Source organism: Rhinolophus hipposideros, assembly GCF_964194185.1.
Source record: "Rhinolophus hipposideros genome assembly, chromosome: 10".
NCBI lineage: Eukaryota > Metazoa > Chordata > Mammalia > Chiroptera > Rhinolophidae > Rhinolophus > Rhinolophus hipposideros.
Genome location: NC_138056.1, coordinates 39,103,466 through 39,128,974, shown reverse-complemented (window position 1 = coordinate 39,128,974; position 25,509 = coordinate 39,103,466). Strand labels below are relative to the sequence as shown.

The window sequence follows — 25,509 nt, the reverse complement described above, 5'->3', positions numbered from 1 at the left end:
CAGAATTTCCACTGAAATACAGGGGGTGTTTGGGGAACCATAAAGAACACTATGTAGTTTGTGCATGGAATGGGAAATGCCACTGGAGGAGTGAGGTTCATCTGTGGGCCGTGAGGAGCACATGGGGGTGGTTCATATATACGCTTTGGAAAGATCTCCCCACAGTTTTTGGAGCCTAGGTAGGAGAGAGGCAAAACGAGACAGGGAGACCAATTTAGGGGCTGCTGTGAAGTCTGAGCAAGAGGTCTGGGCTTCCCCCTCCAGTCCACTCTGACTGCTGGGTACTCTTTCTTCCTCGTTGTTTTTAAAGAGTCCATTATGTTTAAAAGTTCTATTCTTATTAATTCTGAAAAGTATACACCAAAACTTTTCAACAGCAGCATTTACAACTTGGGTTATTAAAGGTTACATCTTCTTAAAGTAATGGCAATTAACTGAGGGTGTGCATCAAAATTAGCTATGACCTTTTTGCTGTTGCTAAATTTTCTAATATAACACAAGTTTAAAAAGTACAGAGAATGACATACGAAACATTCATGTTTGTGCTGTCCAGAAATTATCATTTTCATGAAGACATTTAAAAAAGTTGTTTTCAGCGAACGAAGTCTAATGGCAAAACCTTATTCTTATTTTTCCTCATTTCCTCTGCCCACCCTCCTTCCACAACCAATCTCAATCTCCCTCCTCTCCCCAAGCCCCCACCAATTGTGTCTTTCCTTGCCATTCATTTCCCTGAGAAAAATCAATTCCAGTGAAAACTATCTCTTCCCCTTTTGCCCTTGTCCTAAAACTACTCTAGATTTTTACCCATTGTCTACTGTGGATTTCTACTGAAGTCACTGGCACCAACGTAAGACTTTTTCTCCACAATTTATAGCAGCCTAAACCAAGTTAGACTCGGCCAACAATTTGGGATAGCTTTGGACAGAGACTACAAACATGAGGGAGAGATACAAGGAACAAGAAAATCTAGGGGATAATTGAAATGCTCAGGGAGTGATGTGAGAAGACAAAGAACCAGGAGCAGAGATGGGGGCAACAGGGAAACAGGGTGCAGGGGTCAGCAGAGTGCAGTACAGATTCAAGAACCTGCTAGGATGGATAAGGAAATGCCTGCTGGGATGGATAAGAGTGCCAGAATTTTGGACATTAAACATATACTTTCGGTTTTTGTTTTATTTTTAAAATCTTTTTGGCTAAAGTATCCAAGAAACAAGTCAGAGTGCTAATTGCTGCTTGAGAAGAGAACTTAGCTTGGGGGAGGGGGGGTCATTTCTCGGTGATGGGAGTACCGTGTGTTTGGCCCCTGCCCGGACAAAATCCTTTTGACCCACCACTCTTAAGTACTAGGTGGGTTTTAGGTGAGCCACAGCTGTGTAGCTAGGCCTGGTTCTAGTTATAAAGTAGAAAATTGGTCCATGCAATTACACTGTGTAAGTGGCTTATAGGTCTGTAGAACACGATTTAGGAATTCCAAGGCTGTTGACTTAGATACGTCCCTTAGACCTTGTGTCACCAGCTGCACCTATAAGCAGCATCACCACTACAGTTTCATTCATTGTCTTCCATCTCTGCCTTTCCCCTACGTAGTTTAGCCCTTCACTGGACTCTTCAACTGAGCAGTGAGAAGACAACAGCCTATCTAAAAAGACTTTGGTATGGTCTGAGGACTGGCCTGAAAATTTAGACCTTATTCTCTACCTTGAATTATTTCACTCAACATTAATTCATCAAAAGGTCATTAACTGTTCTTTTTTTTAAGCGCCAGGGATTTATTATCCCAGCCTGTAGAAAGAATGCAAAGCATTCTCCATGCATTAAGCAGTTTTTTCTTTCCTACTCAGAGTTCCTACTTAAGAGTTTCCTTCTCTGAGACTATATGTTTGATTGTCCCGAAAGGTTGTTCAGGCCCTGCCCAGAGACCTCCTTTCCCCAAATAGCAGCAGAAAGACAATCCTTTATTGCTGGCTCGGAGGCTTGTGGGAGCCTCAGACCACCACCACCCTGCAGACCAGCTTCCTCTTCCTGTAAAGATGGACCAGGCCCCTTCTGGTCTGGAGGGTGTTTTGGTGAGTGCATGATTCAGGACAGTAGTGAGAGGACAGGAAGACTTCACTCCGCACTAAGCTCAGCAGGAAGACATCGTAGGGCATAGATGTATTCGTGTCAAGCGTGGATGTGTATTGAAGAAAAGCCTGTACTTGCTGACTCGGCATCATCCCAGCAGAGCAAAAAAAGGCCCGCACTGCTGTGATTCTGTCCGTTTGCTGGTGACTAATTTACGAGCTATATGTGCTCCCCGAGACCATTTTCTTCATCCTCAACCTGATGGCCTTTGTGATTTGATTTCTGAACAGGCCATTCTTCCCAATCTGCTATTCCTTCAACTAAGCGGAGAGCTTCAAGTTCAGATTGTTGATTTAATTCTCTTGAGTTCAGGAAATTCGCTGGGGCAGTGCTGCAATCCACATTGCTGAATCCTGGTTGTGTCACCATTGATGCCATCCAGGAATGGGCCTGTCCACCGGGGAGACGTGCTTCACTTCACCCGGTGGTGCTCCCCATGGCCCTCTGAGCCGCTCTGCTCTATCAGGCGGTGACTGCTAGCAAGGCAGAGAAAGCCTGGGATGGCCAGCCACCTCCTTTGTCTGGGCGCCAGCACCAAGATGCTTGGCCTTGTCGCGGGATTTGGGAAATGATACACTGCCTTTCCTGGCATCTCCCTCTCCTTGGGGAGTTCTTCTGCATTCATGACATGTACCCTGTCTCCTCAACGATATTTTCATTACCTTGTTTTTAATGTAACTGAGTTAAAACTTAAGATCGGAGACAGTTAATTTCTCGTGCTTAGGTCTGATGGAATTAGAACCTGTCATCAGTGGTGTGGTGACACAGAACTTACAGTGCAAACTAGAGGACTGAACACATTACGTTTCCACGTGAACTGAGCCAGGTCTGGATTTTCTTTTTAAGGGCGACAGAAATAGCCTCATTCTACATTTTTATCCCTTCCTAGAGAAATCCCATTGTTAATGGGTCTCTAATGTAGACAAATGCCCTAGAATAACCGTGAGCGCCAAGGTTACGTATTCAGGACCAGGACTCACTAAGCGTTTCAGGTCTCAGGCAGGATCCAGCCCGGTGGTTGGTCACATGGGCCCCACAGACTGCAAGTCCACCAAATGGCAAGGCTGTGGGCACTGCAGAGGGAGTGCTTAATGCACTTCTCAGAGCAATCCTGAAGGTGGGCGTTGTTCCCCTCACTTAATAAATAAGGAAGCAGAGTCTCAGGATGACTAGATGGCTTGCCCAGGTTCACAAGTCTGATCCCACGGCTCTCTGGCATGCTGCCCCCCCAAAGGGCGCTGCTGGTCAAGGGTGAGGGGGTATTTCCCTGACTCAGGATGCCTTTGCGTTGTGTCCCCTCCACCGAGCCCTCTTTTCATTGTGTTGTATGTTTTAATTAAACAGGGAAGATGAATGGTGGCATACTTGTCTAGACCTAAGCTTGAGTCTGCTGCCTACTTGGGTTCCTCTGGTGTTTCAGAGGGAGGTTTACCTCCTGCCTCTTGCTGTCACTTAAGAAGGGCAAGGGGGCTAAGATCAGAAGGGTGCCTTCTCCCCAGCACCCAGACCTGGCATTCGCTGATCTAAATTCCGGGCTTCCTGGTGGAGGTTCCTGGTGGAGTCGTGAGGCATACCTATAAATCACTTGGATCCTGTCTACAATCCTTAATAATCCCAAGCCCCACATCAGAATCAAAGGAAACACTATTGACAATTACCAAATACTAAATATAGCTCAATACATTTAAAAATGAACAATGGCAAAAGCCTTGAAACATTTTTCTTTGATGTGAATGGAGTCTTTGGCATTTGGAAATACAATAAGATGAATTAACTGCTCCTCATTACATGGAAGTCAGGAGAAGTGTGAATGTGCCTTCTCTCCTCAGCATGAGCTATTGCCTGACTGAAATAGCCCCCTTTTGTACTTACTCCTGCTTTTTCTAATAATAAACAAATTGGAGATCATGGCTAGAAAATTCAAGTGCCCGGCAGCCTTTCTTCAAAACCCTCGTAGAGTTGTGTGATGTTTATCTGATCAGGGGCCGCTGCTAATAATTGTAGAGGTCATGTGAATCCACATAGTGCAAGATTAGAAACAGCATCTGCGAAATTACTTTAGGGAAATACTCTGTGTTTTATCTTTTTCTGTAAAAGTGATTTTGCAAGCAAATTGCTGTCTCTCCTCTCTTGTACTACATTTTATATTGGTGGGAAAAGTGTATTTGGAGAAAACATTTAATAGCTATCAAAAGCTTTGGAATCCATGGTGGTTGTTTTTTGTTTGTTTGGTTGGTTGGTTTTTTTACTTTATATATTTTTCCTGATTTATTGGTGGACTTCTACATGAATAAATTAGATTGGAGTATTTAAATTATGAAATGATGGCCCCTGAATAAATAAACTGTTTGGAATATATTGATTTAGTAGGCTGTTCACTAAAATTTGATACATGTCAGCTATAATATTATACATGCAAGCATGTGACCTTTTAATATTATCTTTTTAATATCATTTTTATGGTTAATGCCTACAAATTATGAGATAATTGATTCCCCCAGAATTATCAAAAGCTGGGGGGAAGCAGAGAAGTGAGAGGAGCAAGACTCCCGTACTATCCAGAAACTGATTCATAAAATGTTCCCGAGTTGGAGTAGCACACCACTCCAGATGTGCATTTGTGATGTGGCTGTCTTCCTGTCATGTATATTACATGTAGACAGTTTCCAAACATTGTGTACATTTTAACGGTTAAAAGGAGGTCGTTAGTGGAACCCAGAGTTGTAGTGGCAGCCTTGCTCTGCTTCATGAAATACGAAATATGAAAGCCTGTTTACTTAGTAACAATAACAACCTGAAAGGCTTCGGGCTGAGACGTTTACGCGTGACACATCCTGCTGGTCCTCAGACAGCTAAGGTAGTGAGGCTATTGATACCGTGGAATGCCAGAAATTGGACAAGGAGGAAAGGCAAGTGGGTACTGAGACATGCATCTGAGTTAGAGTGCTTGGTCTGCCCTCCTTCTCAGGTCAGATGGGCCATTTGTTACTAGCACACCATCAACAGTCTTAGACCCATGTCGTCAGCTCCATAAACATTTTCCACATTTTAGGTCAGTGTTAGTGTAGAGTTAGTGTTCCGTCGGAAAAGGAAGATCTGCCTTTTCTTTCCTTATTCCCCAAACATTCACCTTTTTTTGTGGCCTCGTTCTTTATACTCTTAGGGATAAAGGGGCTTAAAATCAGTAATATGGAGTCAGTGTGAAGTTGTCCAAGCTTTTTCCTAGGACACATTTTTCTTGTTCATGCATGCTCATACGTACACATACACATACAGAGTATTTCCTGTAATCTAAGATACCGTCAATGATAACTCAGTTTTGACTTAAAAGAGTTTTCAAGATAAAACAGTGTGCTCATCCTTCGTAAAGTTCATCCACATCTCAGAAATGTTGGTATGAAAACATTTTAGAATAAAATTAATATAGTGAACCAAAGTAGCATGTATTTTTGAATTTACTTAAGCTTCAGTGTTTGGATGGATTAGCAATACCCCCACCCCCTACTTCTCCCTTTAGTCTGGGGGTGTGAGTGGTGAGGATAGAGTGGAATGTTTAAAAATCTAGGATATTAGACTAGAGTGACACAGAAACAATTTACTCAGTTCTGACTCTTAGAGTTAAAATTTCTTCAAAGCCAACCATGTATCTCTAGGTCGAAAATGATAATTTAGAGATCTCTCCATTGAAATCTCTCAGCTTGGCATCATTCCGTACTCCCATTTCAGGATAAGTGGGTCTACAGCCAGGCTTCCAGTTCTGATTTTGAGATCTCCCTGGCAGTGCTTATTACCTGCAGGGTTACTTTAGATTTTAAACAAAAAAATATTAATCCTTTTAATTTGTAAATGTGTATCATGTATATTATATATAAAGGGGAGATGTTATAACATTAAATGTGTAGTCAGAGCATCTCCACTACAAAAGGTAGGAAATCACTGGTATAGACATTTTAGTCCATTTGCAGAAAATTGCCTATTCTCAAGTAGGTAGGTCAAGTGCAGAAAGAAACTCTACTTGAGATAAAATTTCCTCTCCACATTTGGCTTTTTCTCTATTAGGATAGGTGGCCAAGAGCTGCCCAAATTTTAACATTCTGCTCTTTTTACTAGTGGTTTTTTGGCTATACGCATTAAGATGTATTTGCTTATAATAGAAATCACACTCATAGCTACAAATATTAGGTTGGTGCAAAAGTAATTGTGGTTTTTGCAATTGTTTTTAACCTTCTAAACCGGAATTACTTTTGCACCAACCTAACATTTTTAGTACCAGAAGGGCTTTAGAGAAAAAAGTGCAACTCTTTATTTTGTAGAAAGTTAGAGTGTTAAATGACTTGCCCAAGATAATACAACCCACTAATGTCAGACAGAGGCTGGTGTAGAACCAGGTCTGGGCAGGTTCGCCTTTTCCTGACAGAGCAAGTTAGTGCGACAGAAGCAATTGATTTGCTATTCTGCTTTTGAACCTTTGTTTTCATTCAGGTACTTCGTAGAATGCTGGGTAACAAGAGAGTCACACCTTACTTTATTTAACAAAAGAAAAAGACCATGTTCTGAAGCTGTGTGACATAAATAGCAAAGCTAGTGACTTTTCTCCTTTCCTCATTTCTACTCATTTCCACTTGGACCTGGACTTTCAATTCCTGAGTCATTCCACCCAAGTGTGCACAAATGCACTGTGTATTTGGGCGGGCAGAATCGCCCCTGTCATCAGCATTTCATAAACACAGAACTCTCAGGTCTAAGAGTGGCCTCATGACGTACTTTTGGAATAGAGCCAAGCCCACAGCTCTTTTGTAGTTTTTCCTCAATTTACATCAGCCAGGTAGGCAGGAAGTCTGGGCTGCCATTTTCCCAGCTCCCAGCCTGGTCCCTGGAGAAGTTGTAAGGCTTGTTCCTTGTTGGAGAAGGCACCTATGATTATACCTATGCCACTAATTCAATTTCAGAAGTCAACCTTAAGGGTGTTGATAACCTGTCATTAGGGATTAAGTGACTTGGGGGCTGAAGTCCAAACTAACTGGTCCAAAGAGAAACCAACCAGTTTGAATCGATGTCAAGGTACTCTTGACAGAGAAGGGAGTAAGTGTGACTGAAGCCATATTTTCTGTCGGTTGTACATGGATTACCCTCTGAGGGGGTGATGAGGCAGATGGCAGGTGAAACCATAGGACCAGCTAAGTATAGATTGACTGGTGTTGAGATCTGTGTGTATCAGGCTCGGTTTGGCTTTAGGGCATTTGCACACACCCAGTCAGTTTATCATAAAACTCCAGACTTAATGATTTGTCTTTTTCCCAACATCTCAGTATCTGAAATGTTTCAGATCTTTTTTAAAAAGTTACCTGAGAAAGCTAGCTTTAGGTTAGAGCATTGAGCAGGTTAGCAAATGGAGTGTCAACTCGAAGAATGCCGTCTGATCAGAGGCGGCAAAAGCATCATTCTAGTCACCGTTCCTTTGGGGACCCGTCATCCTTCAGCCTTCCAGGGTCCTTATGGTGGCATTCAGCGACAGCACATTACCTTACAGATATTCATAATGACCACATGTGTCCCTGAAGAACTGTTCCTTGAGGCTCATTATTTCTTCAGTTGAGAGCTAGAGAAATGTGTAAAAATATTACAAAAATTTATGAAGTATTAGGCTCTTTTTTCAAGGGTTAATAGAAACTTTTTGAAAATTGACATGGTATTCCTGGCAGTTACGGGACAAAGTAGTGTCTAAGCCATTTGGGGAGCACAGAGTCAGTCTCTCTTAGAGGCCCCTAGTAGTTGTGTTTTAGGCTTTGATTCGGTTTTTTTCTTCTCCTTTTGGCCTTGCCTTTGGCATTTCAGCATGTTTATTCATCGTCTTTGGGTAAACCCTGAAGCCACCTCTACACTGATACTCAGTGTCTTACCCGAAGCTTCCCTCGACCTTCACTCCCTGTCTGAACTCTGAATGGCAGTTGTGGAGGATACTCTTTTTATTTTGATGTCACCATTTTGTTCCTGCTTTGATGGAGTCTGGGCCAGGTAGATTTATACACGTTCTACTAGCACCTAGGAACCTTGACATGTTTCCCAAGCAGGAAGCCCTGCCTGCATCATGAGGGCCTGTCTCCCACCAGGGGTCTGACCATTTCTCCATCTGTACTGGGGAAGCCACAGAACCTGCTCTAAGGAGTTGGGCGTAGTTTTTTATTGTTGCAGGTATTGGTAATTGCCCTTCTAGATATCTGGGTCATACATTCCTCCTAAAATGTGAAAAAACAAAAACAAACCCCACACTCCTACGCATTTTATTACACCCCAGTATTGTATGTTTGTATACATATATATTTTTTTAACTGAAGAAGAAAAATAACCCTGCCTTTGTACGCAATCCTTTTAACAAACTGTTTATTGTTGTATCCAGGTGACAAGCATGGTAAGTATTTTCACCAAATTGAGTATTCTGTATTTTAGCTGTGCTTGGCAGACTTTTTGGCTAGCTTTGTGTTAACAGCCTTGGCTTTTCTAGAAAAGATCAATTTAGAAAAAGGAGAAACCACTTACCTGGTAGCATCCCGTGTCCTCAGCTACAAAAGAACCCCTGTAGCTCTAGACCCATGGCGGGGATACCTGAGAGCGCATGCGCCCCGCCAGCATGCTGCTTGGCCCAACGTCGCCCCCACCCGCCCGCTGCTTCTAAGCCCCGCCCCCAGGTGTCTGCCAGGGCTTCCAGGCCTTGCATGACTCCAGCAGCTCCTGGGACTGTGGCCCCTTGACAGCGCACCTAGCCAGGGCCTCCCCACACTCTGGATGATCCTACCCCAGATGGACAACTGTGCCTCTTCTCCCCCCATCACTCCCCACGAAGAAAAGTAGGGCCGTTTTTTGTTGTGTATTTTTTTTTTTTTACCTTGAATGTGTTAAGTAATTAGAGAACTCTCCCTTTGGAAGCTGGAAAAATAAATACATTGTCCGCCCTTCTCAGAGGCTTCCCATTCTGTTGGAAAATGGATTAACAAAATTTTTTTTTAAGAAAACTTGCCACTCGGTGTTCTCAGTGAATGTTCAGAGTTACTGTAGGACGACTGTGTTTTAGCCTTCTGGCTGTGTTTATTTATTCGTGCATGTTTGCTTTTCCGGCCTCTTTTGTGGCTCTGTATTTTAGTCCATGTGCTCGTGGCTGTGCCTGTGTAAGCTGCCTGGTAGCCATGCGTTCTGTATTAAGTTTGTGTGTCACTGTCACCTTCAAGGATCAGACTGCAAAGGATAAAGCACTTCAGCATATGGCTGCCATGTCGTCAGCCCAGATCGTCTCGGCCACTGCCATTCACAACAAGCTGGGGCTTCCTGGGATTCCACGCCCCACCTTCCCAGGGGCGCCGGGGGTGAGTCACAGGCCAAATCTAGAAATGATGGCCCCTAGGGGCATGGGGCCACCGTAGGCCAGCATGACGCTGTCTGCCTGGCACTTCTTGTGATTGGGTCAGGTTTAAGAGAGGGAAAAGACCATCCTGTGGTATACTGATGCTGGGTGAGAGGAAGGGAAGGAGGCAGGGAGAGTGTGTGTGTGTGTGTGTGTGAGAGAGAGAGAGAGAGAGAGAGAGAGAGAGAGAGAGAGAGAGAGAGAGGAAGAAATCCTTAGTCCTTGAAGAAATGGAATTAAGTATCACTTTTCCAGAGCCCTTCTATGTTGTGATCTATCTCTTCTGCTCTATTTTTTTTTTCTGGCCCTTGGTCTGTGTTCCTGTGTCCTCAGGATCACTTTATGGCAACTAGCCCTTAAAGGGACAAAGTATTCTATTAACAGTCTCATTTTGTATGTACCAAGGGTTGAGAAGCCTAACATTATGATCCCATTTTATCCTCATAATAATCTTAAATGCCCCTTCTTGTTATTGCCATTTTACAGATGAGAAAACTGAGTTCACTTTGTAACAAAACAAGATTTTGAGTAACTTGGTCATAAGTATCTGGATAGTAACATAAGAACTCAAACCCAGGGCTCTATACCTCTCTATACACAGTGCTGCCTCCCCAGCAGGGCGTTGGCAGGCACCAAAAGCCTCAGGAAATTTCACAGCAAAGAGGTGTCTGCACTGCGGCTTGGAGCTCCCGGCCTCTTGTTCTGAGCTTTGTCCTTTCCCTGGCTGGGCCCTCGGTGCTGTGAGTTATAGAGCAGAATATTGCACCAGGAGCGTTTCTGAATGGAGGAAGGAAGACAAGGCTGGGTGGGTGTATGAATAGAGCAGTGAGATGAAATATCTGTGAAGCCTCTGCAGTGCACCCACATCTCTACCAGATGTCAAGAGAACACAGACGCTGCTGCCTGGTTGCTGTCCTTGGGTATTATCTGGAAGAGGAGCGAGAGGAGCCCTGGGTTGCCAGGCCGAGGACATAGGTTCCAATGTCAGGCCCAGCAGTGACCACGTCTGCACTTGGGGAGGCTCAGTTTGCAGCTGGTTGATGATCTGAACCTGCTCTTCAGCATGGGTTGCAATGTATAGACATCCTGAACGGTGCTTTGACATGAACTCAGAATCCTGAAGCCTCTTGCCTTTTGCTTTCCAGTTCTGGCCGGGAATGATACAAACAGGGCAGCCAGGATCTTCACAAGAGTAAGTCTGAGGAGGGGCTGGTGTGGACAGAGGGGCTGGTCACACTCCACCCCGGGCAGTGTTTTCCTGGGACCAGACTGCCTCGGGGCTTGGAGGGGACATTTAACCTGAGCTCCCCGAAGTCATCCCCCTTTGTTGCCTACTGAGGCCAATAGCAGGAAAGGGACCACTCAGATGCAGGGGACATGGAAACACCTCACTCCCACCTTCCAGCAGGATACAGGAAGTGAGTCCCTGTCCCCTCATGGTTTTGACGAGCAGAACCTGGGCTCTTCCCGAGAAGTGCCTGCCCGAGAGAGGGCAGGGGATGCGATCCTGTATAGCCCCTCCTGTTCTGGCGTTCCCTGTGGTTGGGCGGCTAGGAGAAAATCCCGCTGATGCTTTGAGCACCGGGGAAGCCAGCTCAGCAAACCCGAAGATGGGGGCAGCCTAGGGATAAAAGCAGAATGGAAATTCTGCCCCTATATTCTCAAAAGAACTTGAGCTATTTGGCCTAGAGGAGAGCCTGAAGCATGTGCCAAACCTTGCCTGGAAATGGTGACCACTGACTTTAGTCTCTGCAGGGACAGGAAGAGAGGTGAAGAGGTAGACGTCTAGCCTGTCCCATGGAAGTGGCGTGAGGCTTGGTGGTTTAGCCCTCAGCACCCTCTGGCCTGCCTCAATTGGAAGCAGTAACTGTCTCTGTCTTGGCGGAGCTCTGCCTGGGCTGTGTTCCCACCTGCAGGCAGGAAACCTCGCAGAGGGAAGGACCCCAAGTTTGGTCCCTAGCCCCCAGAGGCCACGGCCAGGCCTGGCAAGCAGCCGCTGCTCCAGTCTTTGTTCCTAACTCTCTCCATCCTTCTGTCCCCAGTGTCAAGCCCTTCGTGCAGCAGGCCTACCCCATTCAGCCAGCGGTCACAGCCCCCATTCCAGGTGAGTCTCTGTGGGGCTCCCTCCCATGTTGTTCCACAGCCACACGTCCCCCCTGACTTGCAGAGCCATGTACACCCCTCCTTGCCCCCACCTTCTGTAAGGCAGGGTTAGCCTGGAGCTCAGGAAGGTCACATGTGTGTTCCCTTCCAGGTCCCTCATTCCTCTCGGTCACCTCCTGACAGCTCTGCAGATGGGTTTTTAAGAAAACAGGAAGCTGAGCACTTTCACTTAGTACCCTGTGTCATCCTTGGAAGGGGAAGTGGCTGTGGTTCCTTCCTCGTCATTAACAGCTGAATTGGGCAATCCCAGTCCTGAGGGCAGATAGGATTTTCCTTACCCTTTCTTAGATAAATAGGTCTCAATTCCTACTACCCTTTCTTTAAAGGAGAGCTTCCATGGAAGCGCAAACTAGACATCATGAATTTGTCCAGCCCTCCCCGCCACACACACATGCCCATAGAATTTACTTGGTGGAGCTGCTCTCTGCTGTATGTAGGGCACAAACTGAAAATGCTCTCTGCTCCAATACCGTGGGGCGTTCTGGGAGAATATTCTACAGTGCTGGTGACTTCAGTCTTAAGAAAGGAAGGGGACGAACACAAGAATTGTCCAGCATGTGCCAGTCTCACAGGAGATCTTTGCAAGCATTCATTTCTACTCTTCAGTCACTCTTGCCTTGATCCCCAGCTAAGCCCCTTTGTCCAGGATTAGGTGTCCTCATGCCACAGCCCATAACCTGAGCTGAAGTTGGCTTTGTGAGGAGCCACATGCATTGTGCTTCTCTGGGCCACTGCCTCTGGCATCCTTGGCCAGAGTTTCTCCATTGCCTAACTTAGTTCTACCCCTAGACACTGGTGGAACAGACTGTTGGCCTTTCCTCCTGGGTCATCCATTTTGTAGGCCCTACCCCAGTACTGGCCTGTGGCTCAAGGGAAGGCGAGTGGCCAGCATTAAAGATGACGATTGGTCTTTCAGGTTTTGAGCCTGCGTCAGCCCCAGCTCCCTCAGTCCCTGCCTGGCAGGGCCGCTCCATTGGCACAACCAAACTTCGCCTGGTGGAATTCTCCGCTTTCCTCGAACAGCAGCGAGACCCAGACTCGGTGAGTGTGCTCAGACAGGTGTGCCTCAAATCCAGAATTTGCTTCCATCGCTGTTCACCTTCACACTCCTTTACCCTGCCCTCAGTGCCTGACAAATAACCTGTGTGAACACAGACCTGGAGAGGAACAGCCAAGCAGCCTTTCAATGAAGTGAAAAGGTATTTCCATTGGCAAGTCTGTCGAACTTCAGAGGGAAAAGGTTATGGATGCTCTGGACCTGAATCTCCAGCAAGTTCTGGAGCTGAAGGGAAGGGCCTTACTAGGCTCTCACATTGGGTAAAATTTAACATTTATGGAGCCTGGCCACATGGCTGGTACAGGCAAAGCTATTTATGTATACAATCACGTATACAATCACCTTATAAGGTGAGGATCAAAACCTTATAAGGGTAGGTGTTGTCTGATAGATGAGGAAACAGAGAGGTTAAGTAATTTCCCTAAAGTCACACAGTTAATAGCTGATGGATTAGAGATTCAAACTCATGTCTTTAAAACCCAAGACTAAACATTTAGCCCTTATTCTATACTGCCTTTCCAAGTCTGTGTTTTCTCAATAGATAGCAAGTCGTTATCTTCTTAAGGACAAGTAACAAGATCATAGAAGGCGATGCATTATAATATCATAAATGCCAGTAAGGTTGGCGTCTAGACTCTGTGTTGTCTCCCCCACCCCATCCAGTGCCCATCATCCCATTGTTTCTCAGCCAGGCCCAGCTTTCCTCATACATATGTGAGCCTCCCCTTCTTTCCCACCCAGCAAGCTCAAGACCCTTTCCTCACTCCCACTCTCTGGCTGTGAGTATGAACACTGCATCTGTGTGTGGGTGAGCCCAAGGCAAAAATTGAAGAAATCGTGTTTGTCTTTGGGATCTTCACCAGCTCCTTTCTATGTTGTCTCATCCACCCGGCTAATCTCCAGGGCCCCCCAAAGCACATAGGTGCCAGGCTCTCTGTGTGTCTGCTGCTTTGCTGTCATTCTCTTAATCAGGAGAAAGTGGCATGAATGAATTTACCATCTGTCATAAATAAATGTATCTGGTATGTTTAAACTTGGATACTGAACAATGGCAGGTCACCTCCGCAGGGAGTATTTGTACGTGATGTCAGTGGAAAGCCTGTGATGATAGGATAAGCAGAGGGGCTTCCACCAGCCATCACCACAGCGGAGACTCAGGGGAGTCCAGGGTAACCCACTGACATTTCTGTCTATGAATTGTGAACTCTGGGACCTGGTACAAAAATAGAACCTGTTCCAAAATGAGGGGGAAAACTGAAGAAAGAGATGTAAAGTCAGTGATAAGGTCCATCAAGGCAGGCATAGGAAAATTATGTTATTGAAAATAAGGCATTTCATAAAAACAAGGAGGAAAAATAAAATAATAATGCTTTTACCTCAAAAAAAAAAAAAAAGAAAGAAAGAAAACAGGGAAGAGAAGGCCAACTGGATCACTCTTGTCAAGTGGCTGAGTGGTTTTACAGGAAGGGTGGTAGTGATGGCTTAAATCCCTATCTGTGGGGGCACTGAAATAAATACGATTACTTTTTGATTCTAGGCTGCTACTTTTCTGGGAAGTATAGATGATTCTCTGCCTGAAGGCTTTGCTTTGTCCCACATGATACTTCTGCTTTTCATAACTCGTTTGTGTAACACCTCATTGCCTACAGAGTACTTCATCATTGATCATTTCATTCTGTCCTCATAGTGCCATGAGGTAGATTCTGTTTTCCCCATTTCATAGGTGAAGAAACTGAGGCCCAGACACATTAATGGCTTACCCAAGATATTTAGCCAATAAGCTTAGGGGCTAGGAGCCCAAATCTTCTGTTTCAATATCTTTTTTTACACTACTGCAAACCACCACCAATTACAAAGGTCTCTTAACCCGTGTATTCAGTCTGCCTATCTCCAGTGTGAACAAATCTCTCTCTTTGCTTGTGTACTAGTTTTTCATTTTTTCTAGGACTAGAACTCCAAGGCACTGGGAAGCAAAATTCCCAAGATGGCCGTTGTTTTTCTGGTTAAAAGATTAGAATATTTTATCACTGTTCGAAAAAAATATTTTTTATTTTAAAAGCTCGTGGCAGCCCCTCAGTGTGACTGCCCTCTTCAGTGAAGGACTGGCAGGGCCCAGCATGCCCAGTTCTTTCTGTTGTTGTTCGTGGTTGTTGGGCTTCACACTGTGAATCACTGATAGACGCGTTTAGTCCATTCCATAATCATTCATGAGCACGGGCACGGACCAGGCACCATAAGGAGGAGGGGCCTAGTATGGGACATGCAGCCAGTCTCCGCCTTTATGGAGTGTAACGGCTACTGAGGAAACCTATTTGAAACAGTAATCACACAAGAGGTCATCGCAAAGTGTGGTGACTGTTAGGAAGGAAGAATATCGAATGCTGTGATTAACAGGGAACAGATAGGCTTCCTTGAGGAGTAACCCTTACTCTGAGAGGCAGAGGGTTGATATGGTCATGGGAAGAAGAAGAGAGAACATTCCAGAAGTTGATGACTCTGAGGTATGAAAGCAGTAAGTGAAAGTTGGTAGATAGTTTTAAAGGCAGAGCCCAGCAAGTCCTTGGAATAGAGTCCAGTGGTAATATTTCATGTATGTTCAGGATTATACATAATAATCTGAACAGTTCAACTGGATTTGGCCTTTTCCTGATGAATGAAAAGGCTTGGCTCAATAGATGGGACTCCAACACATGACGTCAACGGTTCTGAAATAAATGGAAGGCCTGGAGGGAGTTAACACCCTTGGGCCTCTTGAAAAAATAATTATATTTTAGAGGGCACGAGTTCGGGCTGAGAGAAATTAGAATTCATTCAACAAATATTTTTTAAACACTACATGCCAGCCACTGTTTCAGGTGTTAGGGATTCAACAGCAAAGGAAATTAAGTCCTTATTTTCATGAGCCTCCATCCTAGTACAGAAGACAAACAATAACCACCCAAACAAGTACACACACATACATACACGCACAGAATGTGAGGTAATGTTAAGTGCTAATAAGGAATAAGGATCCGTCTTCACAATTGAAAATTACTTGCTCTTTAGACTTTAAAAGTATAATTTCAGAAAATAATATATATATATTGATGTTTCTGGCTTGTGTATTATGACTTTAAATGATGTGTATCAGATAATGCCAGCCAAAGCTGTACCACTATTGTGAAATTATTTTACTAAATCATAACGTGAGTCTCACTTGTTCATGTCACTTCTACTAGTCCTGTTACAAATCATTATGTTGCAATAATATGCAAATGAGTGTAATGTCTAGAAATGACTCCATGGCAGGTTGTGAATAGCACATGTATTTGATTTTAGTGGAAATGTGAGTGCTTGAACTATGGTTCTTGTGCTAGAGGAAGCAGCAGATCTTTGGTGGGGAAAAAAAGATGATTGATTAATTGAAATGGGGAAAAATTAACAAAATTATTTAAAGCATTTTGACAATGTCTCAAGCACCAGTTTCTCAAATTATATACTATATGCTGTGCTTTGCAAGCACAAAGTGCTATTACAATGAAGTGTAATGGTACTTCAAGACCAACGTAGTGTCACACTGAAAAATTCGTAGCATGCGAGTCGTTTCTTTGGCTCTAAGACTTTTTGTGGCTTCTCCAACTTTAATTTTACTCTATTTTTGTTCCAATCATAGGAAGATTTAAAGTCATCTAAAATGAATGTGTCTGGTATGTTTAAACAAATGTGGATATGCTATGCTTAAATCTTAACATCAAAGATTAGCATGTTCATTTGATAAGAAAGCCAACAAAGTAACACATAATTCAGGGTCCCTGAACAGATTCACCTTTGTGAATTCACGTTTGGATTCACTAGATCTTTGTCTCCATACAAGCATGCACACACATTTCCCCCTACTTCTTTGTAATGGCTTAGGTGTATTGGAATCGTCGGGTTATAAATAGTGGTGGCAAAAATGAAACAAATTAATGAGGTGGGTGCAGTGCTTACTATTTGTCTTTAGTAATTTCTTTTATCCTCACCACAGCCCTATAAGGTACATCATTCTATTCCATTCTATAGTAGAGGTTTGGCGAGATTGATGTTTTGCCCCTAATCAATGGCTATGCCAGGCTTGAACTCTCTGGTGTACTATCTCCCAACAGGAGATAAGGCTCAAAGCATGCTTGGGGAGCAGCAAAGCGAAGAGTTTGCCTAGTCTTCAGTCTAGGGTGGTCTCCCTTAGTTACCACTGTTCTGGAAATTTTTAAGTTTACCACATAGGTCATCATTGCCACCGCTAAAAACTCCTTCATGACTCTGCCACCCTTAACACTAGTATTACCAGCAGTCGTAATAGTAGTGATAGCCAACGCTGTATCTTATCTTATTTAATCCTCTGACATAGCCTGCCCAGTGTTAGGCAGCCAGCTGCTGTTGGAAATAGGATTCAGATCCAGGTCTGTCTGCTGATTCCACATCCTGAGATTGTAACCAAAGATTGTGGTCCATTTATACCCAATGAGTAGCCTGTTCTGTAGTCTACAGAGGGCTGTCATCACTAAGGAGCTGAAGGCTGAACACTCTGGGGGATGCGCGCCCCCTGCTGGCTCTGCATCGTGTATCAACCAGATGGCAACATTTCCGAGTCGGTGGTTGTTTATATTGGTGGAGAACCAGCAAGTCAGTTCCTCTCTGTTACCTTTGGCTCCGCTAGAAGCTAAGAGAAAAACAACAGAGGGTGAAGAAAGGAAGATCTAAAAAACTAAGACTGTTTTAGAAGTGGTTAGTACTGCTTGAAAACACACTTTCTACATGATTTCAGTGTTGCATATCAAAGGACTTCGAATGTTAAGTATAAGATCCTGCACCCATGGTGGGCTATTTACAAGTGCCTTGCCTCTAATCAGGGCCCAGTTCCTGGAGACTGCGTGAGGCAGCTGCTGCTTTAGACAGATGACAGCCTGGTCTTGGTGAGCTGTAAGAGGGATCCTGTGCGTGTATGGGGAGTGGTTTTTCTAATAAAGCCCAGCAGAATTCCTCTACCCCACCCTGGGACGCGGCAGGTTCCTCCAGCCGTCCCCCGCCCCCAGCTCAGCTCAGCCACATCCTGCCCCACAGCTGGCAAACCCCTGCCTGTTCAGACTTCCCCAGCACAAGGTTGTCTGTTCGACGCTGTCATGGTCTGGATGGCAGAAGAGGGACTATGTGCAGAAAGAGTGTGAGGGCTTCATGAGGTCGAAGTCACACGGCCAGAGAAGGGAGAGCTTTGGGATGGCGAGAGAGGGACAAGGACATTGTCTCTAGGTTTTGAAAAAGCACTGTCTCGCTGAAGAAGAAAAGTTCCACAGTGTGGTACAGGAACAAACGAGAACAGGGAAAGCACACTCCTAAGAAACACCTTTATGTGTTAGAACAACAATCATCATCACTAGCACTTCCTGAACGGTGTTATAAGCACAGCGTGCCAAGCATGTTGACACAGGTACTGTTCTTATGTCCAGTCTATCAATGAAGGAACGGAGGCTCTGAGACATGAAGGCACATTTATCAAGACCCACAGCCAGGACGTGGCTGTGCCAAGGTTGGGCTCCACTCTGTGTTCTTAACCACTTCCCTGTAGTTTTGAAGACACGAAAAATTACTTAAACATAAAAGCAACTGCCTTCCAAAGTATGAGCTCCCCAAACACAGGCTGGATGTGCAAGGTCCTTCACCCTGGGGAGAGCATTGGGCTGGGTTTTCTCTGAGCTGCTTTTCCAACCTGTGGTTCTGTGAGTCTTCTCCAGGTTTGGGGCAAGGCGCAAGAGGAGCAAGGAATGCTCCCCCTGGACTTGAGAACTTCTCTCTCCTCGTGCTCTTGTGACATCATGTTCATTCTCATGGAATGAGGAGACTAATATCTGAATTCTTACCAGTGATGTGAGATTCGGGGCAAATGACTTCATGGCCCAGCCTCAGTCAGTCCAGGGGGCACAATAGGACTATTCTCACTGTATGACTGTGGCACCTACAGTTAACTACATCCCTGAACCTGTTAAGTACTCCACAAATGTTTTTGAACCAGAATGCCTTGTAGAAATGTAGCAGGAAATACAGCCAGGTAGATGGAAAGGATTTGGCTTGGGAGGTTCTGCACAGCAAGTGATTTCAACACTATTGAAACTGAGGTGGGAGCCAGAAAATGTTTTTAAATTAATTTTTTGTTTTGAGTAGGTAGTAAATTCATAAGTGGTCAAAAGTCTTAAACGAATGGAGGGAGACTTCTCTTCTAATTCCTATTCCACCCCAAGTAAGGGACTGGTTTCTTGTGAATCTTTCCAGAGATCTTAATACATACACAGCATAACACAAACATATATTCTCCCACCTTAACTCCCTTTTTAAAGAGATGGGATCTGATGTGTGTGTCAGCAGATGATGACTGTAGCAGGTTAGAGAACGGGCTGGTGGTAGGGGAACAATGTTACTGGTCCAGAAAATGGGTGACAGGGACCAAACCAGGGCACAGGCAGTGGCCGAGGGGACAGAAAATAGTGAATGTCAGAGGGGAGAGACATTGTATGGATGACATCAAAAGGTGATGGTGAATAATTACTTGTTGAAGGAAGAAGATAATGGAAATGACTGAGTTTTTGAAAGCGAGGATGGTATAATTGGAAGAGTCATGGAATGTAAAAGGAATCACGATCGCCTTTGTGATAATGCTATTTCTTTTTTGTCCTCAAAAGAAACCTGTTGACATGAATATTGGAAACACAGAAGCTCAGAGAGTTTAAGTAATAGGCCAGCACCCAGCTCATAGATGGTGGGGTTGCATATTTGAACTTTGTCTGAATCCAGAGCCCATGGTTTGAGGAATTTGGGGAAGGTTGCAACAATAACCAGTATTTAGGGAGATCTTACCATGTACCAAGTGACTTTCCCATGTATTAATCTCACAGAGAATGACACTTATATATAAGGTTGGTGCAAAAGTAATTGCGGTTCAAAAGGTTAAAAATAATTGCAAAAGCCACAATTACTTTCTCACCAACCTAATACCATCCCAGGAAGTGGAGAGGCCAGGGCTTGTTATCAGTTCACAGGGAGCAGCCAGTGAAGGAAGGTGATTAGGACATTTGGAAAAAGAGCACAGCAAAGACACTTGGCTTGGGTTACATGGGAGGAGAGAATTCCTGAAGGGTGACCAGCCTTGGGTGATGGCAGCTTCTCAGCCAGGAGGAAAGGGATTTTGCCACATGGAATGTCCTGGTCTCTATTTCTAATGGGCTAGAACAGTGGAAAGCATGGAACCTCCTGGATATGTGGGAGTATGTCATCAATCTTCACCGTATGAAGGAGCCCCAAGTTCTCCCCTCTAGGAGAGTGTGGGCACAGAGTCCCAGAGAGCAGTTTCCAGGCTCTCGGCCTCACGTGGAAAGGTGCTGGCTCGGGTAGTAGATGGCCATCAGCTGCGACTAGTTGGCTGTCAGCTGTAACCAGTGAGCCATTAGCCACTGATGTAACTGCCACGTCTGCGCTAGTTGGTCAGTCGGCAGGCAGAGAAGCGGACAGCAGGTTGCAGGTTGTGTGGATCCTGCCGCCAGTGAGACTATAGTGGTCTGACTCCCCTATCTATGGCTCCGTGGGTGTTCCTTTTTGGCCTAGCCATATCCTATGTTCTTATGTGGGAAGGGGGAGCAGAGACCCTGTAGGCCACCCTGCATGACAAATGGCACAGCAAGCAGGGTCCCCCGCATGACAAGTGGGAGCCTGCACTGAAGTTCTGCATATACATTCTGCAGATAACCTTATTGTTTTCCATAAAGGCAATTGGTCAGATGTAGGCCCAAGGATGATTTAATCTTCGTATCTTTATAGCTTCTTTCAAAGGCCTAAATTCACAAGTCAGCTAAAATTCTTTTGTTAAACCACAAATCCTGACTTTGGTTTGGAAAATGTGACCAGTGTGGCTCTAAGGAAAAGTGACATGCATGAGACCTATGGCAGAAACAAGGGCAGATGGTTTGAATGGGGAGTAGGTTGGAGAAATAAGGAAATAAGGTCAGAAGCAAGGTTCAAGTTCCAGATTGCCAGGAGGGTCCTTGCCGGTGTCTTGGACTGGATGGGGAAGGACAAGTTTTCTGTGGAGAAGTTTCCAAGCTCTGCAGTGGCTGCCGAGGTGGTCGCTACATCTCACGGTGGGGTCCTATATTTATGGGAAATGACTGTTTGGGCACATCTGGTTTCTGTCCTCTACCCCAGCTCATGGCATGTGTGTGGATCTCATTAATAGTAAACCTGCAAACCTGCATCTGTACAGTTCCCTATGGCTCACACAGAACTGGCATGTTTACTGTTTCATTTGACCTTCACATTGAACCCTAGAGATGAGCAGACCAGGTGTCATCCCTATGTTCAGAGAAGGAAGCCAAGGCCCACATAGTTAAGCAGCTTGCCTCAGGCCACACAGCTCAAAACCAGCAGAGACTGGATTTTAACCCATGTGTTGTTAATGTCTGCATCCCATGCTTAGAATAAATGATCAGAAAGCACACTTGCCCTCCCGGTTCTCAGAGGAAGGCTACAGCTGGCCCGATGGTTGGCTATATCCAGTGTTTGTATCTCCCAGGTTTTTCTCATACGTTTGACCCAGTGTGGCCTTCCAGTAAGACACAGGAGATAAGTGCCTTCCAGTGATGGAGGCGACGTTTCACTCTGACATGCGTGGTTTTCCCACCCTGTCCTGCATGACTGCTGAGCTGTCGTGTCACGTCATACATGCACTTCTCATGATAGTAGTGGGTGGTTTATTCTCCGCGTCTGAGCTGCTCTGGACACTCACCCTCTTTCTTCATTACCACTTGGGGATGAGGCAATTGAAAGCATCTGGAAATCTGGGTTTTATAGATATTTCACAGAGGCCCCAGCCAGGCTCCATCTGCTTTCCTTGGCAGGTCAGCACCACACCCGCCTGCCTCACTGGTTGCTGTCCCTGCACTCACAGTGGGCTCTTCCTTACAGCTGCACTTCTGTGGGGACGTTGCGCTTCTTTCTAACAGCAGCCCCTCTGTGGAGACAATGGTGGAAGTGAGAGGTGGGGGTGAGGGCACTGCATCCTGGTGTGAGATCTAGGAAGGAAAGACTTACTTGCTCCTAGTTTCTTGTTTTCAGTGATGTTTCTTTTGGAAAGAGCACAGGGAAGAAATGAAGCAGCACTGGGGCTAAATAGCCAGAACAGGGCTGGTGCTGTAGCGGGAGCCCGGGCAAGCCCTTCCCATGCAGGTCACTCTCCTTAGCTCAGCCCCACAGTCACTCCCTGCCCTGCAGGGACCAGGGGTCATGACAGGTTGCCCAGACTGCCTTGGGGGTGTCTGGACCAAGAATCCTGGCAGGAGCATGACAGGAAGCAAATGTAGGTGATTTGTCCTTGTGTTCCAACTTGTACATTATCATCCCTTGACATGAGTTATTTGTCTTGGTTTCTTTAAATTCCTAAGTGGATTATAATTTTTCTCTTGGTATTATATGACAGCAGTCATTTTTCAAGGTTTTAACTACGTTCTTCAAATACTTGGAATTTTTGGAATAAATTAGGAAAAGACCGCCATCTTCAGGCCAGACAGTGTAGTGCAGTGTTCGAGGGTGCTGCCCTGATGCCAAAGAACCAGCAGATTTATAGAGCTTTTCCTTCCTTTTCCACAAAAAGTGAGCTGCCTCATCAGAGGTCTCTGGAGGAGAATGTATTGGCAGTCCTTTCAAAGAGAGAGAGAGAGGGAAAAGGAGAGGAAGAGAGACAGAGAGAGAGAGAGAGAGAGAGAGAAGAAACAAAGAAAATAAACCCTCAGTGTGAGTTGTTATTCTGGTGTGTCTCATCTATGATGATGGCACCCTCCCAGGCTCCCCAGCCCCACTTGCAAGGACAGTCTGCCATGCTTCAGAGTGGACTCTGATGAGCGTAAGGAAAGAGCAGGGGTCAGATCACTCCACGCTCCGTGTGCCCATCACCCCCACCTCAGCCACCCTAATTTACAGTAAGTAGCTAATGGCAGTGTCAGAACCGTAGGAATCACCCTAATGTTTCTGAAATTTTCCTCTCTTAATTTCTGCATTAAATTTTAGTATTTCCGTTTTGTGGCTGTCAGAGGGATAGCCTTAGTTTCAAATGATCTCATCTGAAGAAAAGAAACATTATTTGGGAAAATGATAGTAATAATAAACTACGTGCTCTGCACAGCATTATATATTTCCTATGCATTATCTCATTTATCCTCGTGACACTCCTTTGATATAAGCATTATTATTGTTATCCCTGCATTATGGATATGGAAACTGCAGCAGAGAGGGCTAGAATCGCCCATCCTGGATGGCTCAGCTAGGCAGTGGTGCCAGCTCCAGGCTTTAGACCAGATCCGCCTGACTCCAGAGTCCAAACAGCTCAGCCCTCCTCCCTCAACAGCAGAGAGAAGGAAAGCCAAGGACTAGGAGTAAAAGGGACCTCTTAGAACAGCGTTGGGGGTGGAAGAAAGTTTTTTGTGAAACCCCAAGGGTAGCTAAGTAACCCTTTGCAAGTAACTTTGTTGAGTTTTTAGGATTACATTCACCTTTGTCCCTGTTTACAATTGCAGTGAAGAACTGGAGGAGTTACAGCAATAAAAGGAGAAAATGAGCATTTCCCCAAGTCAAAATAGAAGTCAGCGTACTAAGATCATGTCAGGTGCTGCTGAGTGGTGGGATGTTTTGATCCAGACAGGATTTTGCCCCTGTAACATTGGTATTTTTGGTGAGCCCTACAGGCAGACAGGGATCCCAGCTTCTGCTCGGTTGTCCTGAATATTTGAGCTGTAGGAAGGCTCTGTGATCTGACCAAGTGCCTTTCGAGTCCAGGGAACTGGTAGCCAACCTCGATAAACATCCTGAAGCACGACTCTTAATATTTTTGTTCCCTTTATAGTTTTTTCCCTTCCTCAAAACATTCCGTGATGTTTCATGATAGGTTTTGATTGGCTGTCTATTTCATTTAATAAAGTAATAAACCTGCTTTATATATAAGCAAAGTTGAACCGCATTCATGGCCTATAGAAAAGCAGCAAGGCCACCGCCCCAAGTCTCCCCACCTCCCAGTCCTGCTTCTTAGGGACAGCTGCTTACAGCCCATCAGCCATTTCTTCATGTGTTATCTCTGTATTTCTAAATAACATGCTAATATATCTCTGTCCATCAATTTTAGACTTTTTTTTTTTACTTCTTATTATGGAAACTCAGGAGTGAACTCTAAATTTAGCCCTTGTCCCCACCCCTTTTACTTGTAACCCTCCCAATGTGGTTATGTCACAATTTTTGGTGTAACATTCAGCGTTTATATTGAAAACTGGTGTAAGTTTTGCACACCGTGTGGTTAATGTGTGATCTATTAGAACGATTTCTTGATTGTACCATTTGTGTTTTTGTAGGGTTGTGATTGCCTCTTATTTTATTTGTTCAGTTTTCACATTACACAAATTCATCCTCAATATTTCTAACAGAATTCTCAAACTCTCCTCCATTGGTCGCGTAAGTCAGGGAATCTCTCAGGTCTGTTGGTGACATCCCCCCAGGAGCTCCGCAGCTCCTTGCCCACTCCACTGGCTGCTGTCCAGGTCAGCAGCCCAGCTGTTGGCCAACGTGTTCCTCTGTCTCCTCGGTTAGGGCCACAGCTTTTTCTTTTTTTATTTACTTCCTCATTTCATGAACATATCCTCTTGTGGGTACCTGAGAATAGTTGCAAGGAAGGTCAGTTTTCTGAAACCTTACACATCTCACATGTGATGGATAACCTGGTTTTCGTCATGGTTGTTACCTTCAACTTGTGAAACTTTATTCACATTTCCAAGGTGAGTTCCACAGATGTTCTCCTTGCTAATGAGTAACACTGCATGTGTTATGCTGGAGAACAAAGTCATCCATATGGAAAAGCAGGTAAATGCTGATTTAAGTCATGTGATATGCAGAAGTGAAGATTTTGACTGTCTTTAGTCCCAGTCTTCTCTATAGGAATCTTTGAGAACATGTATGTTTATATATGGGCAAACAAATGATTCTGACTCTAGAGGCAGTGAGCTGGCTCCATGCAGTCCCTCTGTAGGGCCTCTGAAGAGAGGGGCTTTTACTATTAGCTCATGGATTCCCTGTGCGTAGTAGCACAGTGCCAGGTGTGCTGGTTTGTTCTGAAATCTATCAGAGAAATAAGCACAGTGAGTACCTTTTGTGTTGTTGTCATTGATTTACTGATAATCAACATATCTACTGAGTGCCTTTGTAATCGAATGGAAGCCAATATTAACCCCTATTTTGGATATTGAGGAAATTGCCTTGGGCTTTTAGTATGTATACATGACTCATTGACATTTACCCTATTTCTACTGATATATTACCCCAAATATTTGGGGATTTGTTTTTGTTTTTGTTTTTGTTTTTTGCAAATATTTGTTTTCTGCCTTATAGAATAGAATTACCCTTTTTTTTCTTGGTTTTGTGTTTTGCCTTCCGTTTTGGGAAAACCACCACTGCTGGAAAGAAAATGGGATTTATTTGGGAAGGAGGGAGGTAAGTAAAGAATCCACCCTAGCCTTCTCTCCTTAGTAGGAGAACTGATAGGATGGGAAGTTGTAGTTAGAGCCTCACCAAATGGTTTTTTGATTTTTAGTTTCATTAATACTTGAACCCAAACCTGTCAGGTAGATTACTTCTTTTCAGCTTTTTGGGTTTGGGGGCAAAGGGACTCCTGACCTATCCAGGTTGAATTAAGGGGAGAGGGACATCTGTTTGTCTTACTACTGTGGTCTCC

General features: G+C 44.7%; 1 protein-coding gene across 4 annotated transcripts in view; it reads left to right on the top strand.

Annotated features, from left to right (window-relative positions):
- TEAD1 (TEA domain transcription factor 1) overlaps positions 1-25,509 on the top strand; it is a 249,330-nt gene that overhangs the window by 186,118 nt on the left and 37,703 nt on the right. For all 4 annotated transcript variants that reach the window (XM_081063598.1, XM_081063596.1, XM_081063597.1 and 1 more), the window contains 4 exons: positions 9,351-9,485; positions 10,669-10,715; positions 11,566-11,627; positions 12,603-12,727. In XM_081063598.1, the coding sequence (XP_080919724.1) occupies positions 9,351-9,485; positions 10,669-10,715; positions 11,566-11,627; positions 12,603-12,727 (369 nt within the window). The remainder of the gene's footprint in view (positions 1-9,350; positions 9,486-10,668; positions 10,716-11,565; positions 11,628-12,602; positions 12,728-25,509) is intronic.